Source organism: Thermobia domestica, chromosome 14, assembly GCF_964235325.1.
Source record: "Thermobia domestica chromosome 14, izTheDome1.hap1.1, whole genome shotgun sequence".
NCBI lineage: Eukaryota > Metazoa > Arthropoda > Insecta > Zygentoma > Lepismatidae > Thermobia > Thermobia domestica.
In genome coordinates, this window is record NC_137467.1 from 152,761,176 (window position 1) to 152,781,878 (window position 20,703).

The 20,703-nt window shown below is 37.2% G+C and overlaps 1 protein-coding gene across 2 annotated transcripts in view; it reads left to right on the forward strand.

Annotated features, from left to right (window-relative positions):
• LOC145670402 (uncharacterized) overlaps window positions 1–20,703 on the forward strand; it is a 459,655-nt gene that overhangs the window by 383,408 nt on the left and 55,544 nt on the right. For both annotated transcript variants that reach the window (XM_081739043.1, XM_081739044.1), the window contains one exon: window positions 1,453–1,929. In XM_081739043.1, coding sequence (XP_081595169.1) covers window positions 1,453–1,929 — 477 coding nt within the window. The remainder of the gene's footprint in view (window positions 1–1,452; window positions 1,930–20,703) is intronic.

Consider the following 20,703-nt stretch of genomic DNA (forward strand, 5'->3'; position numbering starts at 1 on the left):
AAGTCCTGATTTACCGTCATGTGACTTCTACATTTGGGGTCATACGAAAGATCTGGCATCCGCACACTAATAACATCTGTGGAAGAATTAAAAAAAAAAGAAAAAGAAAGAGGAATTGGCAGCAACTTAGCGCATAAAAGGCATATCCTCAACGTGAGTGACATTGAGTGAAGTACGCGTCGTGCACTGCATTTTTGTATACTAGGGGGGCTAGAAAAAATGTACTTCCGGTTTCAATATTGATGTTCACAGAAAAAAAACTTTAGGAGATATCGAAATGTATCACCTCAAGAATAGACTCCATCTCCTCCGTTAATCCTGTAATGAAACCGGAAATGAAAGGAAACCATTTCCAGTTTCAACTTCGGTCGTCATAGAACAAAAACAGAAATGCTATAGGCACGGCAAGCGGTTTTTTTAATCGATTCCGTGTCTGTTAGGTGTATGTGAGTCACTGTTAGAAATATATGATTCAATGTTAGCAGTATGGGTGTTGTGTCACTGTTAACAGTATTGTGTCACTGTTAGGAGTATGCAAGTTACTGTTCAAAGTATTGTGTCACTGTTGGAAAATTAAGTCGCTCTTAAGAGTAGGGTGTTACCGTCAGGAGTCTGGTTGTAACTGTTAGGAGAATGTGTGTCATTCTTAAGAGTATGGTTGTAACTGTTAGGAGAATATATGTCACTGTTAAGAATGTTGTGTCACTCTTAGGAGTATGGATTGTCAGTCTTAGGAGTATGTGCGTCACTGTTAAAAGTATTATGTCACTGTAAGGAGTATGTGAGTCACTGTTAGAAGTATGTGTATCACTGTTAGGAGCATTTGTCACTGTTAAGAATATTATGTCACTGTTAGGAGTATCGATGTCACTTTTAGGAATATGTGTCACTGTTAAGGATATTGTGTTACTGCTAGAAGTATAGGTGCCACTGTTAAGAGAAAGTGAATTATTATCAGGATTATAAGTGTCGCTGTTAGGAGTATGTGAGTCACTGTTAGGTATATGTGTGTCACTGCTCAGGCTATTGTGTCACCGTTAGGATTACAAGTGTCACTGTTAGGAGTCTGTCAGTCACTGTTAGGGGTATTATATCACTAGCAATGTAATTACAATCTGTGGTTGAAGGAGAACGTTTTAAAAGAAACTATATACCAATGGTTTCGAGATTATGGTTTTAGTCACTGACAGTGAGTAAGATTACCCTTTTATTTACACATTATGCATTTACACACGTGATATGCATAAAGATAAGCAAGGTGTGTCTATGCATTCAAAAAAAAAAACTTTGCTTGAGTTTCTGAAAGTAAAGGTCTCTGCTTTATATATATATATATATATATATATATATATATATATATATATATATATATATATATATCAATATTTCTGTCATGCCCAATGTATTTTCATCATCCTGAAATAAATAAGTTGTCTTTTATTTTCCTTGCAGATGATTGTCCCAGTGGATCTTCGTAACGACATAACGTCTCCAAAACCTGTCTCACAACTGGGTAGCAAGATAGCCCCAGTCGTTGTGGCTATGCCAGCGGCAGTGGAGGGCGCCATTCCTCGTCTTTGGGCCACTAGACGCCACATGGACGATCTCAAGACATCAGCAGATGCTGTTGTGTTATACGGTGCGACGGCCATTTTGATGAACGTACTTCCTCAGCGATGGGCGCGACATCTGTTAGAAAAACTAGGTAGTAAGGCTAGTCTTCAATTTGGATCTGTTCCTGGGCCAGCGTCTATGCTACTTGTTGGAGGATATCCACTGAAGGGAGTGTATCCGTTGTTTCCTGCTCAAAAGGATGTAGGTGTTGCCGTATCAGTATTCACATATGCAGATCAAATATACGTCACTGTTACTACAGACAGAGCCCTAGGACCAGCTGGAAGGATGCTCTTGCATAATTTTCATTGTCAGGTAAGAATTTAGCAACTGTGATAATATATATTAATGTTTTCCAGCAGTCTTGGGAAGTAACGCGTTACTTTACTTTTTAAGTAACGTTTCCTAGTAACGCGTTACATTTTTTCCAAAGTAACTGTAACGGTAACGCGTTACAAATTTTTAAGTAACGTACCTAGTTTGCGTTACTTTTTCGCGTTACATTTCGGATGAGTAACTACAATATATGTATATTTTTTTCGGAAACAAATATTTCTTTCCTATAAGTGAATTTCTCAAAGTGGAACAATGGAGCATGAGCGATGTCAATGACCGACAATTCCTGCACTGTTCGCCTTTTCCCGTTTCGCCTTATGACCTCTAGCAATGAAATTAGCATGTAAAACCTGTTATCACTTTTCATCTTAATGCAAGACAGAACGGGAAATCTCGATGTGCATTTTCCCGTTTCGCCTTACGAACTTTACGTTGGTAGGCTTGCAAATACATTCATAGATACAATTTGATTTGTTTATTTACAAAACAAAATATAGTGCCACTTGCTGCTTTTGGAAGATGATGACGGCCTCAGGGAAATCACGTGTACTGATTGCAAGCACCTGGAAGATTTTGTCTTAGATTTTGACAGCTCCAAATCAATACATTTAGTGAGTGAACTACGAGTGCAATGGTACTGGTAGTCTATTTTACTTTGAATGGTGTTGTTTTTATAAAGATGGAGAACGAAAAAATTTTATCATTCGAACGATTGAAAGAATACTTTTTCTTAAAAGCTGAAGATGATGGTGAACAGCAGTGGCGTATTTAGGGGTGGAGCTTCCGGGCTTAAGCCTTCCCCCCCCCCAAATCTTACTTACTATAGTAAAGTATATAAAATATCTTGGAGAATTTTCACATTTTCAGGCAAAGCCCCACAGAAACAAAATCGTAAGTACGCCACTGCTGAAAAGAATTTAAAAGTAAAGTGGTGCCCCGGCGGAAAATATTTATCAACAATTAAGGTGCCATAATGAACGACATTCAGTAAGGGTTTAATGTGAATAAACGGTGTTCTGTTGAGCAGACCTACTTTATTAATGTAATGTTGATGGTGTGTAATATTAGGATTCTTTTAGATCAGTTTGCATATCCTAAAGTCCCGTTGATTATAGAGTTTGGAACAACTTGCTTTAGGGTTATTTTAGATTTATTGGCAATTTTGATTCAGCCCCAGTTCATGTGTTCTCATTTCGTCAGTTGTAGTGTAATGTTTCTCTGTATTCTGTATTTTTAATTTTACATAGCAACATTGTTATTATTATATAATTAGTTTAGCAGAATAATAATAAGCAACCATTTTTTCTGGGATGGGCACGAGTCAAACTAAAACTCGACTCGAATCCAAGTCGAGTTTCGAGTCGAGTCAAAAGTAATATTCTCGAGTCGAGTTCCGAACCGATTCACTGTTTTTGGCGTCGAGTTTGATAAGTGGTTCGCTCGTTTTAACTCGTTTTGAAATCATGGGTTGATTACACTGGAAAGCGAAAGCGATGACAAATGTAAGCTAAGCAGTAATATGGAATACTTTTAGTGTTGCTCACGAGAGGGAACACTGCTCGCATCTCGTCTCGTCTCGATAGCGAGACTACAAGAGATTTTTTTATAACAAGCTTAGCTCGGCTCGGCTTAACTAAGCCGATGGCTCGAGCCGGCTCGCATGGGGTGAACCATCGGCTCGAGCTGGTTTGGTTGGGATAAGCCATCTGCTCGGTTCGACTCAACTGAGCGAAGGGCTCTAGCCGACTCGGTTGGGTGAGTTGTTGGCTCAGCTCACTTCTCGGTTTGAGTCGATAGTGAATGAGCTGTAAGCCGATCTGCTCGAGTCGTTGACAATTCTAAACCTGGGCCGAGCAATTTTGAAGATATTTGGCCAGTGCCCTATAACTTTTAACAACGTTTGGCTCGAGCCCGAATACTCAACCTAGACCCTCAACCCAAATTCAGAAGCTCGTGAACAATGTCCTTTACTCCTAGACTTCACGACTACAGAGGTTGGCAATCAACTACTTTTTTAGTATTCATATATAAACCGCCTATCTTTCATGTTAATACACAGTGTTGTTATAATAATAATAATAATAATAATAATAATAATAATAGAAGAAGAAGAAGAAGTTGTAGTAGTAGTAGTAACATTGATAATAATTATATTGTCTATGTAAGATACTTGAAGAGATTACTCTAAACTATACACCAGATTTGAATCGACTCGACTCGAAACTCGACCCGAATTCGAGTCGAGTTGTAGGAAATTTTTTAAGCCGAGTTCTCGAGTCGAGCTCAAAGATGTCTGTTTCTAGTCGAATCGAGTTTCAAAGTAAACTTGCTCGAATTCACTCGTGCCCATCCCTACGAGTAACGCAGTATGGCATTTTAGTGAATGTTACATTACATTAAAATGTTCATATAGTTGTCAAGTAAAAATTTGTCCTTGCATTTACATAAATCGATTCAGAACGTGCAATAATAATAATAATAATAATAATAATAATAATAATAATAATAATAATAATAATAATAATAATAATAATAATAATAATAATAATAATAATAGCGGTAGTAATAGCAGTACGGAAAACTGAAGTAATAAGATTTTTTCCACATATTCAAAGTTTCGGACTTAAAAGTAACGCGTTAATAACGCGTTACTTTCGAAGTAAAGTAACAGTTACTTTTTTGAGGCAAGTAACGCGTTACATTTTAAGAGAAAGTAAAGTAACTTGTAACGCGTTACATTTTTACACTAACTTACCCAACACTGTTTTCCAGTACTTCTTCAAGAATTCTTCTTAAAAGTAGGTTAAGCTCATGTATTTAGAGTAGTTAGGCAAGGCAGGGAGATGAATCTTTCGTACCCTGGGACTAGGGCTCACTATCCTCAGTGGGCTTGCTTCTTTCAAAAGGGCCCAACCCGACTGTGCACGAGTCCCAGGCTCACGAGTTTGAATATCTCTAGTATAAAACAGTGAAAATTGTCCATGTCATACTGAGGCATGAACCATTATACAGGATTCATGAGAGCACTTGTAAGGTTACGACGAAAACATGTAGAAATTCTCTCTCTCCTGATAACTTCATTTCACATGTGTTTCCCTTCGTTGTTTCAACTTCTGGAGCTCTGAAACTGGTTGGGATGTACGCGTAAATGTTTTACAAATTACGCTACAGCTAGGAATTCCCTCTCCCAACCAAGTTAATATAAAATTCCCACAGACCATCCAAAATATAGGAAAATACAAAATAACACTTTTTAGAGAAACAAATAAAATAAAAAAGATCGTACTTTTTTTTAAAAAAAAAAAAAGTAAAAACAATGTTTCCAAGAAAATCGCTTTTTTTAAAAAAATCAATTAAAGCGTGGTGAAAAAGAAAAACATTAGAAGTGTCCCAATTTTAATCAGTTTATAAATTCTTCAATTCTTATGTAAATCAAGTTATTTGTATATCAAATCACATCAGTTTACTTATGCGTAAGTAGAACTTCAAAAAGAAGATAATTTTCTTGTAAACAGAATTATTTTTTCACTTTGGTATTGTCCGTTTACTGTAGCTTGGCACTGTGTTTTGACACAAAACCTGGCTAGCGGATCTTAGCAGTCCTTCCCCTTCTTTCCCCTTATCGCAGTGGTAACAGTGGCACTAACTCATCAACTTTAGCACTAGTAGAATTTGGTATTTGCAAGTTGCGTAAATTTCGAAACAGTTTACTTCTTCTCTAATCAGGGCCCATAACTTGTGTCGGGCAGGGGAGGGGCAACTGCCCCCAGGGAGGTTCCCCGCCGTTCGAAGGGACCCATTTTGAGGCAAAATTTTCTTAATCCATATACGATACGAACATGAAATTATAAATGAAGCATCAAACAAGTTCACTACATTACATAAACAAAACAGCACACTAAAGGTAAATACAACAAAAGTAAGTCGTGGGCCCACTTCAGTAAAAAACGTCTTCTATTAGGGGCCCTAGAAATAACATTTATTCGTATGGTTTTGAGATTTGTCAATATTGTCCTCTCAATTAATTTGTCATGTATGGAAAGGGCCCAGGGGCGTAAGTAACGGCCCCGCAGACCTTGCCGTGAGGGAGGGCCACAGGCTCCGGGGGGACAAATAGTAAGAGAAAGATAGAAACGGGACGGCCCTAGAATGAGAAAAAAAATTTTCTAGGAGGCCCAATACACGTATTAATGCTTGCCCCCAGAAAAAATCTAAGTTACGGCGCTGTCTGTAATGTGAATTTATTGGTACAGTTCTGCCAATAGTTAACTATATCAGGTTGGTCTCTTTAAACCTTGGGTCGTGGAAAGAAACATCTTACAGGAGGATAGTATTCAGATTTTAAGAAGGTTGGGAAAAGAGAGCGAGGATGAGAAGAAAGAAAGAAAGAGAATGAAAGAAACACTTCTACATTTACTTCATAATGAATTTAAACACATATAAACGAAAAAGGGATATCGGAACCCACCACCATAATATTTGTAGAAGTGTTGGCAACATTCTGGCGTAATATATTTCTCGCCAATTCTGGGGCCTCAGTGTTTGGCCCAATTCTGTTCTTACAGCAGTGGCGGATCCAGGGGACAATCGGGGCCCCCTGGAGAGAAATCTTTCTTATTTTATATATTTAAATAAAACCCACCCCAGAGTAGCTCTAAGTAGCAGTACTAAAACCCACCGCCCCCCCAGAAGTCCGTCCTGAATCCGCCCCTGCCTTACAGAAGCTATCGTCTAGGCATTCACCTCGTGGGACTGAGGAAAACCTTAATAAGGAATACCAGCCAGAGCTGAGTTCATGCCCACGCTCGATCTACCTATTTTAATGCCTTTTTTGTGTTGGACAGTGTCTGGTAAGGGCACCCAAACAGAGTAAATGCGTACTGCTTTAAAATATTTACATGTTAAAATTCGCTTCATACTGTACTTTGAACACGTAATTCAATGTGTATTATATTCTTCTTACAGCAGCATGCTTTATTTCCTAATACTTTAAGTCTAGGGATGTTAGCACAGTATTTATAATTATTGCATCATACTAATCCTTCTCAAAGCTCGTTCAATTAGTATGAAATTCTAGACTTGGCAGTTTGCAACATTGCAAACCTTCATAAATAGGCAATAATGTAGTGAGAAAATTTCCACCTATACTCGCATCGAAATTCCCAGCCTCTGTTTACAATCAGTACAAGATGTTTCTGTCGCCTTATCATGAAAACAATGCTGTCCAGCGAACCTAAAGTCCAACACACTTGTTTCTGCCGCAATCGTTGCACAGCACAGTGTTGCAGTCTAAGTATCCAAAAGAATAACTACCAAGCCTTGTACAAAAAAATATACTAACGTAAATGAATAACATGTACAGCCTATTAATAAAGAGAGAGCTTACCTTATTCCAATGGCTACATACATATTAAGGCTAAGACTAATGGCACACTTCACGCATTAATTAGTCTAATTCTTCTATTCCTGACAAGTTCTCCCCAATCTCCGAGGCCGTGTCAGTTGATTCAGGATCTCCTGAGAAGTCCTCAATCTCCGAAGCTGTGTCAGTTGATTCAGGGTCCACGTAAATTATGAAAGGTGCCGATGCAGCATTATCTTCATATTCATCTATCAGACCCCCGCGCTCCATAAACTCATTCTCGATCTCTTCCACAAGACGACACCTTGAGCCCTATTCTTCGCTTGTGACTCTCAAATTTGCATTGTGCGAGCTGCATGATCGCATCCAAATTAAAGGTTGTGTTGTGATATGCCACCCAGTTTTTCACTAGTGCCCATATTTTTTCTATTGGATTTAATTCAGGGTGATATGGTGGAAATCTTAATACACAATGTCCGTATTCATTTAGCAAGGAGTCAACTTTGTAGGTTACATGTTTAGGTTTGTGTAATTTGATTAATTCGTACAGCTCAGGTCGTGTCATGTCAGGCATGAAAGGTAACCCCTTTTCTTGAAGCCATCTCTGCATATCTTTTTTTAAAGAATCTTGAGTGGGGGCAGGATTTAAGTGCGCGTTGTGATACGAGGCATTGTCTAAAACAATAACAGGTCTGGGTGAAAGATTAGGAATTAGTTTTTCTCGAAGCCATTTCATGAAATTATCGCTGTTCATGTCATCGTGGTAGTCCCCTGATTTCGAATTAGATTTAAACATTAGTAAAGCATTAGGAACAAACCCATCCTTACCTCCGGCGTGAACTATCACAAGACGTCGTCCCTTGGACATAGCCACCCGAAAACATTTGCCAGAATCATCTGACCAACCATATTCTGGAGTATGAGAACTATGTAAGTATGTTTCATCTACATATATGACTGGTCGTCCTTCCCACCTAAAATGCCTTATTTGTCTCAAGAACCGCGTTCTTTAAGCACAAATCTCTTGCTTTTCGCTTAAAATGGTTCTATTATTTGGTGTCTTCCTTCACTTAAAACCCAGCTTATGCAGTAAGCGTCTCAAACTCTCTTTACTACCCGCAAAATTTAATTCTTCTTGTAATGTCGTGTGCAATTTGCTAAGTGTTGGCAGTTGCTTTTCACGCATAGAATAGTCATACACACATCTACTGATGACACATTCATCGAAATTGTCCACTGAAGATTTAGGTGCTGGTTTTGGTCTTCTCTTTCCAGGAGTAGAGAATGATGTGGAGGGCCCTTCTGACGACTCAAGAACTTCTCTTTCCTTCACAATTCCTCGAATTGTTCGTTCCGGGACCCCGGTTGCAGCTGCTGCTCTTTTACCAAAATGTTTAATTGGAATATTAACACCTTCACTAGCTTCCATCTTCAGAAATGAATGAACATTATTCACAATTTCTCTCGCTTGGCTATGTAAAGTCTTTGTTTTCAATTTAGACAACACTGGAGGCATTGTGCAAATAAACGTTTTTACAAGCGTAAAACTTAAAAAACTAGGAATAGGATATCTACAACACTTTCAACACTAAAAAAACACTCCGAGCTTTTTTTTTTTAAAAAAAAAAGGCTGTCTTCACCACAGTTCGAAAAACGCGCACACTTAGAAAAAGGTACTTCAACAGCACTAATCTCTATTGTCGAATGCTAATAAGTTTTTTTTTAACAATGATTTTTCTAGAAAGAAATCTTGCAGAATACTTCTGCTTCTGAAAGGTATATTTTTGCTGCTTTCGTCTGCCGTTGGCAACACTACACTTTATTCAGCGAATTATAGTTCAGCATGGAAAGAACAATATGCGTCATAATGAAGGGTGTCATGCGCAGTTGCCAAACTTACTTCAGCGAAAAGGAGAGCGAATGATATGGAACATAAATTCGCATAGACTTTTAAATTATCTTTCCTCCTCGGTGTCAAGAATTTAACTGACTATTGTGGCAACATAGCAGGTGCTAGAAACAAGGGGGCGAAGAAATGCATGTAAGAAGAGCGGGATGTGAAGCATTTGTATCGCGGCAGAGACTTCTGTGTCGACTAACAGTCTTCGCTTACTCTGTTTATTGTTTACAATACAAACTACATGCTTCCAATATTGTCAGGCGTACAAGGTTTTCGCACACTTTCGAACAAGAACACTCTTGTATAAAATTGAGTGTGTACTATATGTAAGATTGTATTACATAATAACTAACTCGATTTGTCACAACGTTAATACCTCAGTCATCCCAAAACAGCAATTTATGTAGTAATAATAATTGTTCTATGACTGTGCAAAAGTAGGTACATTCGGTTCGGCGAATCATGTGCCTGGCAACCATGCATTAACCATGTAGGGGTGAGAAGCAAGGTGTTGACGCTCGCACTACAATTGTTTGTAAACAATTTTCCATCCTAGAGTGAACGGAAAATAGCACGATTTGTTTTATTTTCTTTGTTAACTTTTTAAAAAAAGATATTATGTTTTTAAAGAGTATGATTTTATACTATTTTATTTTCAAATGTGTTATGAAAAATCATTCAAATCTAAAATTTTGTTTCGGGCGCAGCGTAACGTAGTCGCTAACGGTTTCGTCTTTCGTTCGAGCGGTCCCGGGTTCGATTCTTTCCGTGGCAACACCCAGTCGGAAAAAGTGTAAAAGCTTTTTCAGATCAGCAATCCTGAGTGGTGTTTTCTTGGGTTTTCCTCATTCACACCAGGTAAATGCCAGGATGGAACCTAATCATAAGTCTCAAGACGCTTCCTTCCCTTTCCTTGGATAGTATGGTCACCGAGGGACGTCATCCCTCATATCTGACGGGTTAACATGGTCATAGGTGCCGAAAGCTTAGAAATCTAAATCCTAATCCTGAAATTTTGTTCGAACTTGCGAATGTGAATTTCTAGATAATTCCGCTTTACTGAAGAATATGGCTGGTTCTATACGAGAAGGCTTGTATCGATCTTTAAAATTGATATAACTTTAAAAAAATATGTGTAAACTAGCCTCCAGATAGCTCGGAGGCTAACCTCCTACATTTGCTCGGCCTATGGTTTCGCGTTTCCCATATCCCTAACATACATCTAATCTTAAGGAATTTCGAGATATAGCTGTCTTATTATGACAATTGCAACCCCCCCCCCCATATCCTTTTATCTTCCCTTCTAACGGAAACATCAAAAATGCTTAAACATGTTTTTAATATTATGTCTCTTCTCTCAAGTGATTTCGAGATGTGGACATCTTATTTTAAAATTAGAACCCTCACTTTTTTCTTCCCTTCAAACATCTAAAAACGCTGATGTCTTTAATTATTTCAAATTAAAAGCCAAAATACCAACTTTCATGACTCTAACCTTAAGGAATTTGGAGGTATGACCATGTTATTTTAATAATTGCAATCCCGACTCTTTTTTTCTGAATTTTTCTTCCCTTGTAGGGGAAATATTTAAAAAAAAACGCTCAAGCACATGTTTAATAATTTTAAATGAGAAGTCTAAATATCAACTTTCATGTCTCCAACCTTAACGAATTTCGAGATATGACCATAGAATTATAACAATTGTAACCCAATCCTTTTTCTTCCCTTAGGAAAAATATTTTAAAATGTTGAACATGTGTCTAATTAGTTTAAATAAGTAGTCGAAACACCAAAATTCGTGACCCTAACCTTAAAAGATTCTGAGATATGAACATCTTAATATCAAAATTGCAATTCGCATCCTCTTTTTCTTCTCACCCTTTTTTTCTTCTCTTCTAGGTCAAATGTAAAAAAGAAAATTCTGAAATATGTGTCTAATTATTTTAAATGAGTAGTCCATATCGCAAATCTGATGTCTTTAACATTTAAAAATTTCCAGATATGGCCATTTTAAGATAATTATTGCCATTCCTCTTTTCACCCACTTTCCCGTCGAATTTCCAAAAATTCTCCCTTAGTGGGACTTTACGTTACAAATTCTATGCCCTGTCCAAAATTTAAAGTTTGGCTTAAGCGGTTTCACCTGGGCGTTGAACAATCAGTCACTGAGTCAGTCAGGACTTCTTTTATATACAGTCACGTTTCGAATGTGATTATGGTCCACTGTTGTTCTTATAATATATAAATAACAGTAAAGCATTGTATTGTCCACCTGACCTGAACAAAATTTTAATGATTGTATGACGTCGGGAAATGAATTAATTTAATTCTGCAAGATTTGAGGGTATCCTTGAGAAATTGTAAGTTTAAGCGAAGCATCTAATAAGAAAATACTGTAAAAGAGATGACATAAATGTCTGTAGAGAAGTGAAACTTAAAAAGCGAGTCACGTTCCAAATGTGATTATGTCATTATCGTCATCATTATCATAGGTATACTGCCATTATTGGCAGGTCACTTGCTGCAGTTGAGAAGCTTCCATGTTCCATGGTCTTCTGCTAATCTCTTTGCCTTCACGTACGATTTTTCTGTTTTCATATCGTCCATTAATTATAGCCTCCTTCGCCCCCTCCCTCTCTTTCCTGACACCATACCTTCTTACACTTTTTTTCATGATACAGTTGTTTCTTGGCTAATGTTCCAACCACTTTCTCTTTCTCTTCTTCATAATATCTAAAATGGTCCTTTTCTTTCCCACTATTTCTAACACATCTCATTCTTTTCGTCTCGACCCAACTAATTCTCTCCATTCTTCTCCACACTCATATTTCGAAAGTTTCAAATCGTTTTTCATCATTTTTACGTAATATCCATGTTTCTGCCTCATTCAATAGAATGCTCCACAGAAGCATTTTATAAGTCTTTTTCTCAACTCTTTAATCAAGATAACACAAAATAGGACTTTCTTTTTCCTAAAGGCTTCTTTCGACATTCCTATCCTTGCTTTTATTTCACGTTCACACTTCATATCATCAGTAATAATACCACCCAGGTACCAAAAACTAGTCACCTGTTCTCTTTACTTCCCTCCTACTTCTATATTTGACACCGGCCCCTTCGTTTCAGCCATCATGGCTCTTGTGTTTCTAATAATATTTATTTTCCTCCCATAGTCTTTACCTTTCTCGTTTTCTCAAATCTTATTGATTTCATTTCGAGATTCTGCGGTAAGCTCCATATCAATGGGTACAAGTATATTTTCTGTTGTATCATTGATGTAACACATTCTTTTAATTGATATAATGATTTTATTTGCATTACTTGAATGCAATTTTAGAATATTACTTTTTTTCTTTTATAATGTTGTTAAGAACTAATGCCGGTGGCCGACAAAGCCATACGTCCCAGAAGCCAGACCTTAACTGACCTAATCGATAATAATCCGCACTGCTAAGAGCTTTCCTTTCCGCTGGCTTCCGAAGAAAGTTAGGAACACTTTTAGCAGTGATGCCATCTATAATTTTTTGACACTAGAAACATGACATGTGTTGTGTAGCTATCAAATTCATAAGGAAGTGATGATTCAATTTGATCAAATAAAAGAATGCGGAAATTAACACGCCTCATATTCTTACAATAAGTTTCATTGCTTTTATAGAATCAAGGTGGCAGATCACTGAAAAAATATTAATGAATAACAAGTAAGGGTGTTGAATGATTTTATTATATATACCTGTACAGTTAACATCCCTTTCAGCACTAAGGCTATATGGCTAGAGTTTAACCTAGTATTTGAATCATATAATCTCTCACCGGAAATGGAGGCCTGGTGTTCGCCGCGAAAGGCCACGAGGGAGTTGTAACGATTTTTTTTTTTTTTTTATGTTACTAAGGTTAAAGGTAACTTAAAAAGAAATGCAGTTGCTTTTGAGACAAACAAATATAATTTATTCCTCAAATATCTATTTATTCATTCTCGTCATGTCACCAAGTTGACAAAACACAAATATGTTGTATTTATTTATGTGTGCATGTAGTTATGCTGTGTACCGTGAACCTGATTCGGACGCTGTCGACATTTATTTATTTACAAGTACAGTAGGAAGTCAAAAATCCGAACTGATTGGGACCACAGGTAGTTCGGATTTTCAAATTGTTCGGATTTTCGAAAATGACCAAGAAGATGTAATTTAGGCTTAAATATACTGTGCAGTATGCCTTTTTATAGATACAGCAGTTATACAGTACATACAGTAATTACAATACCGTACGTAAGGCTACTTAGATTCAATGTTTCTGAAGAACCTGCTCGTACACTAAATTACACTGCTCTTGTAACTCACACTTAAAGATTAACTTGTATAGTCCTAAGGGAAAATAAAAATAAAAATAGGTATATGACAAACAATTACATATGAATAAGCTTTTGTAAAAACACTGACTTCACACAAAGAAAATTGAATTGTACTGTCACTAGCTTCTACGAACCGCGTTCGGATTTTTGACGTTCCCATTATCGACGTCCTACTGCAGTATGTAGATCATTGATAGATGTTATCAAAAAATATAGTGAATGAGGTTGCACAACGCCACCTATCGACGTTTTATCAATTTGAAGAAGTAAGTCCGATAGCCTGAACCTTTGGGAGAGTCAGTTTCGAGTTTGAACGAATTGTGACGTGTCAGTTGGCCTTTAGAGGCAGAACAGTGAGGATATCTTGAGAGTCTGTTTCGCGTCAACATTAAGTTTTGTTTTAAGCTGCAAACAAGTGCCAAAGAAACTCGCAAAATGTTGAAATCAGTGTTTGGCAGTGAAGCGGGGGCATTGAAAACCATTTACAATGTGAAACCGAGCAACGATCGGGATGTCCTCTGACGTGAAAAACAGATAGTAGTACAAATGATTCGTTCAAACAAGCGAATGACTATATGAGAGCTTCCCGAAGAACTAAACATATTGTACAGGTCCGTGAAAAGCATTTTACCCGCCTATTAAATGAGAAAATGAGTTCCTCTTTCATCACGAAAAAGCATCGTGCCACACATTGCTTTTGATCCGCGAGTTTTTTTTCCAAAGAATATTCCTGTCTGTCAGTATCCGTATTACCTACCAGATTTAGCACCATGTGACTTCTGGCTCTTCCAAAGAAAACGTGCTTAAAGAAAAACTTTTTGACAGCATTCCTGACATTGAGAGGACCGCAATAGAGCAGCTGAACGCCCTTCCAAAAGAAAACTTCCAGAAACGCTTCTAGTCAACTCAAAATCTTCCCTTTAGGTTAAGGGAGACGGATGAATGATGATGGAATAATTTTAGTGGAATGAGAAAGTGGGAGAAAACGGAAGTACTCGAGAAAACCCACGGACACCATATTGTCTACACATGAGATCGTAGATCAGCTTCCTGTTGTGAAAATATTTCTCTGTTCACATCATAGACGATACGTTTATGCTTTATTTTTCTTGTTCCTTCCTTGCTACCCTTTCAGACCACCCGATTCCAATGAATACAGTTTATCTATTTAATCCACACATTTTTCAATGGTTATATGGGACATAGATCTACAGCTTGCAGAGAAATCCGAACCTTCCACTTCTGAAGCTAAAACCGTGGCCATTTATTTACGACCGAGGAATAACGTCTCCATGACAAATGCAGTGGAAGCAGCTAAGGATCGATTTTCGTTCTGTGTGTTCGTTTCGTGGACAGTGAAAAGGAAACAATATACATTCCGTTTGGTTAACTAATGGTCAATTAACTAAGTTTAGTTAATGTAATTAGTCACCTTATGAATAAGAAAGAGAGAACATTGGGAAGAAAGCAAATGAAAGTTTTCAACGAGGATTGTAAGCATCCATCTCTTTAATCATACAAGAAAAGAACAGCTGTATTACTTCTTATCATTCGTTAACTAAATAGATTTTCTCGTGTTAATATACTTTATAACCACTTGAAAAAGCTGAGTTGATTTGAGTTTAATGTTCCTTTCAGTAGCGAGGCTATATGAGACGGGACTTACTGACTGACTAATGTGGAATCCGAACCACATGAACTCCCGTCGGGAATCGAACCAGGTTCTCCCACGCCAATGTCGCGTACGCTAACCAATTAGGCACGAAGGAGGGCAAATACATAAAGCTACAACCAACATGTCATCTACGTTGCACTATCTTCTGAAGCTCTTACCCCAGTGATACCAACTTGAAATGTTACAAAATCCCATTTCGAGCAGTGTTTCTTCCAGACATGTTTTTTGGGGAGGCAATGTTCCCCTGAAGCTCTGAGAGTGCACCCGGACGAGACCAAAATAATACATCTATAATATAATAATAAATAAAATAGTACCAGCAGTTCCTCCCCCCCCGGAATACTTCGTGTGCCCCCCGGAATACTTTTCTGAAAGAACGACTGATTTTGAGAGGCAGAACTTTCCATTTTGCTCTTGAATTTCTCACGTTAAACTAATTACAGAATTTAGAACATATGTATATGAAAAATATTGTATAATACTCATTGCCTTTAATATATAAGTGAACTAGTCTATTCATAAATTTCGAATCTCTGCATTTATCAAATAGTTTATGAATAAATATTTTCCTTAACTGAAAGATAAAATTGAAAATATGGAGGAAAGTAAGTACATTATTTTGCCACCATTTAGTATTCACAACATGCCTTTTGTGAGATTACCATTTAATGCACTTAACAACATTAAAAGAAATTTATTCACCAACCAGTTTGTGTGGAACATTTTGTAAGTTGGTTGTTTCTCATTTAGTATTTTACTTCTTCCGTTCTTATTTTTTAAATTTTAGTTATTAAATACCATAGAACAATTTACGTGTCTTGGAGCTCTTTTTTCTTTTTTTTAAGAATCACAAGTTACTTCTGCACTAATATGCATTTAATCTACTTGTTGTCAATAGAAAATTTTGTTGCTGACAATCAAGTATGAAAAATCCCATGTTGTCCATCGCGACTAAAACACACTTTATTCCCTTTTCGAGAAATTACTGGTAAAAAAAAAAAAAACTCGGGTTGACACCACTGTCTACCATTGGAGGCATGCCATATTGCCAAACGTATTTTGAGATGAAAAATATATATTTCTTAGAGTGTATACACCTCGTAGTATTACCTTACCAGTGTCATAGTGAAAAGCATGAAGAGCTTATGCTTCAGTAGTAGCAGTTTCATCCAATAGGTGGCGTGCTTTTTGTACAACATAGATTTATAAATTTATAACAAAAAATCATATCATTTTGTTCCGCTCAACGAGATTTATCAACTAGTTTTCGTTTCATTTTTTGAATTTTTTTCATTATAAGCTACGAAGCGCATCCGAAAAGTAACATTCCCACGCGTCCCATAGCTAGGAAACCGAAGCGACTGCATGCATGTGAGGGAGTAAGATCCTAGAGCATGACACATGCGCCAGTGGAACTTCCCTAGTGCTCTCAGAAGCGTCGTAGTAATCGAGAAGCGGAAGTGACGTTTGAGTATGACGTGATAGCCATGAGAGGAAAGAAACGTAACAGTCCAAAAAAGTCATGAGAAAAGTAAAACTCAGTGTTAGCCGCCTACATAAAGATTTTCTTTTGATACATTAGTCTTCCTTTGCCAATTTATCTGTAAAAATTTTTTTTAAAAATATCACCACCACCACCCCCATATTTTTTGTTTCTCCATCTGACGAGGTGTTCGGTTAGCTGAAACTCAGGCATTCCTCTAGTATATGATGTGTCTTTACACTGTGCGTTAACTTGTGTCCTCCTCGTACTAATCTTAGTTGATTGATTTACAGTATGATGTTCGTTTCAGTCTCCAAGCCATATGAGACGTGAACCTATAATTTAATGTGGGATCTGAGCCGTATAAACTTCCACTGGCAATCGAATTGAGTCTCCGCGTCAAAGGCAAATAAGCTAACGAGATATACTAGATTCTGTGATATGAATTATTTTTACATTTACTATATTCTTTTCCAGTATACTGAAACATTAAAGTTTTACTACACACACAAAATAACTAATTAAGCTTTACTTTCTATATATATTAAAAAATTATGGTTATGATTCTTCTCTGTTTTCAGTAACAAATTAGCCAGACAAATATGAAAAGTCTACATTTACAATGATAATCTTAGGTATTATTTAGTTCCTCCCTCAAATAACTTGGTAGTGATTACAGTTTATCTGTAACTGTGGTGAGTGTCAACACAATGGGCCATTTCCAGACAAATGTCAACCTGTTATGGAAAAAAATGACACTACTGGCATGCACATGCGCAATACATCATTTGAAAGCTAATTTCATATAGAATCCAAATCAAAACAGATTAATTAAATACAATTTGTATTTCACTGTCAAATAATACTAATTAAATAATAGATTATCCAAAGTGTTTAAAACAGACAAATTGTATATTGAATTATAAACTGATATACAGAGGGATCGACAGCAAGATTTTGACCAGAATCAGTGGCGTAGAGAAGGGGGGGGCCAGAGGGGCCGGGCCCCCCCCCAAAGAGGTCCGACAATATACTTTGGTACTTTGACGTTTGTAATTTTTTATATATTTTTTTGTTTATATATTTCTTTGTTTGTAATGTTTCTATATGTACCTATAGCAGCACTTGGCCCCCCCCCCAAACACACATCCTGGCTACGCTACTGACCAGAATGTATTTCACTGTTGCACTGTGATCAGTATTTCATAAATCAAGTAGCAGAGTTAATATAGTGTGTGTAAATATAATTATCTCCCAAATTAATTAAGTACTATTTACATTTTTGTCAGTCCGGAACGTTTTCCATTTTTAATTTTATGTAGCTTGCCTGTATGTTTGTGAATTTTGAAAAATATTTTCTGTTTCTTTACACAGCCTTTCAAATGAGCCACAGGACTTTATTGTAGCTTCTCCCATAACGGAGTAAATTGTGTTCCGGACTGACATTAAACTGTTTCCCGGACTGACCAAATGTGTGTTCCGGACAAACAGATATTTTTTTTCCTGTCTGCACTTGTTTTTGCTCTCCAATCTCATCGGAAATTTTGCCGGCTAAACATGTAGCTTGTACTTCAGGTCTTCTTATTTATGTTTTGACAATTAAAATTACACAAGCATTTTACAATTACCTGCTGGATGAACTGACTGCTAAGGCCCCTGATTTTTTTAGCCATACTTTCATAAAACATCAACTAGCAACATATTTTGCTAACACCAAAGCGGACATTCCTCGTGGAACCATTATTTTACACATGCATTTTGCTCAAAATTTAATTTTTAAAGACCACAATGAAATCTAGTCAGCTCACTAGATTAACAAACAAGTGTCAGTCTTTACAGCTGTGTCGTAGTCCCTGGATGATGATGGTCAGAGACAGCAAATGAATGATACTTTTGTTTCGGATTCTTTGGAGCACAAAAATAGACAGTGCATGTTTACCTTTTAAAAAATCTTTCTGCTCTTGAGAATCAGGGTGTATTCCGTGAAGAAGTGGCATCAACTTTGAAACTCTTCTCTAAGAGCTTATCTAAAGTCTTTCAGCCTTAGAACAAAGTAGAAGTAAACAAAGCGAAATGTATTACTCCGCGGCTCACACGTGTTTCGAGAGACGTGAGAGACGGGCAGCGAGAGACGTGAACAGCAACATCTTCTGCTAGCTTATTGTCGTCGCATAATTTCCAAAGTGTAAGGCTCTGTTGGTTGGTATATAATTAACGCACTGACACTGACTACTGTTATGTTGGAAATACATATTTTCTTAAATCGTTATATAAACGAGATTGCCTCTGTTCCTGTTGTTCTCTTTTGTGTTTTATAACACGAGAGGAAGGTGGATTATTGTAACACTTTTTCGCCATGGAACTCTCTGTATTCTACAATTTCAAATGAGTGGGGTCGGCGCGCGAACGCATACGCATGCGCAGTAAATACTATATGTCCAAGGACGGGCGAGGTTGAAATAAAGCTACATCTATTGTTAAATATTATATATATTGCGTTTATTATCACAAAGTACAGGATAAATTCGGATATTTGCATTTGAAATTATCGTTTTAGTAGATATTATATTGCGGTAGGATATTAGTGCAGTGAGATCAACAACCAATCACTGGTCATCGATCCACTGGTAGTCAGGTGGGTTTGTTTACATCCACTTTTTTCTACAAAGAGATTAGCCAGTTTAAGCAGAAGTTCATGTTGGCAGATGCAGCATAACAAGAATGGCTAACATTTGTTGTCGTAGAATGGGACTTTTTTTTTTTTTTTTTTTTTTTGCAACCTCTCGCGGGTACGGAACTGTAGTTGGTATAGGAAGTAATGTGAAGGAGATTGTAAAAAGGGTCTTGTTAAGTGGAAACTCTACTAGAAATACACAAGATTTCGTGAAACAAGTTGAAAATAAGGTGAAGCATACCAACGTTTTTTGAAGTGCCAATGGATGAAATCGAAGAGGTTCTTCATGAATTTTGGAAAGATGTGGTAGGCATTCCAAGACTGCGTGAGAACCAGTCCTTCAAGGTAATAGGATATTGCCAAAGTGAATACGCCAGGTATCTTGCATCAGAAAAGTGGATGAGGCACAAGCTTTTACGCCACATGCACCGTTAACCACTAGGTCAACACAGAAGCTACTCCGTAATGTTATGTGAGGGTGAAATTTCATTAAGCCCCGCCAAAATTATTTAGGCCTACATCATGGTACACCAAACATACCCTAATATGAACTAACCTAATCTACCTAGTTCTCACCTAACATTGTGTTTTGTAAGTTAGCGGGCTTTAACAGGATTAATGTCAGGATGTGATGCAAAGTCTACATTAGGAATTCAAAAGAAGTTTGTTAGGCATCCGTCGTGTTTTAAACTTACGCAATACTATATTCATGAATTCATATACTTTTTATTAAGCTAACGAATGTACAACCGCCACACTGGTGCTTTTCATTACACCTGTTATTTTTCTTTCAAACTTAAGCATATAAGGTCTAATCTTTATGATTTTGTGAAGCAAATTGAACGGGGATGCTACAGTGTAACATGAGTTGCTGGTACAAATTCCATCATTCCATTCTCCTTCATTCGATTCAGTACGGTAACTGAATAGTTGGAATCGTGCTATATGAGAACCCACTACATTCATAAACTCAATATGTAGGTTTATTATCTACCATGCAAATAAAAAAAAATAAGGTATTGCTGTATCCTGGTATATTAGAAAGAAATGTACAAGGCTACACACACACACAAACACACTCATATATATGATTTAGTGTTTCACTGTTGATCGTTGGTCGTTTTTCAACTGTTACGTTTCTTTCTTCATGGCCTTGACGTCATATTCTAAGGTCACTTCCGCTTGTCGACAAATTGGGGTAGAAAATGTAATGTCGCTCCTATTCAAGCTCCCGCCGCGTGTGAAGTGCGAGCAATGAGAAAGTTTTCGAATGCACAGGGCATAGCTCCTATTAAAATCCACCAT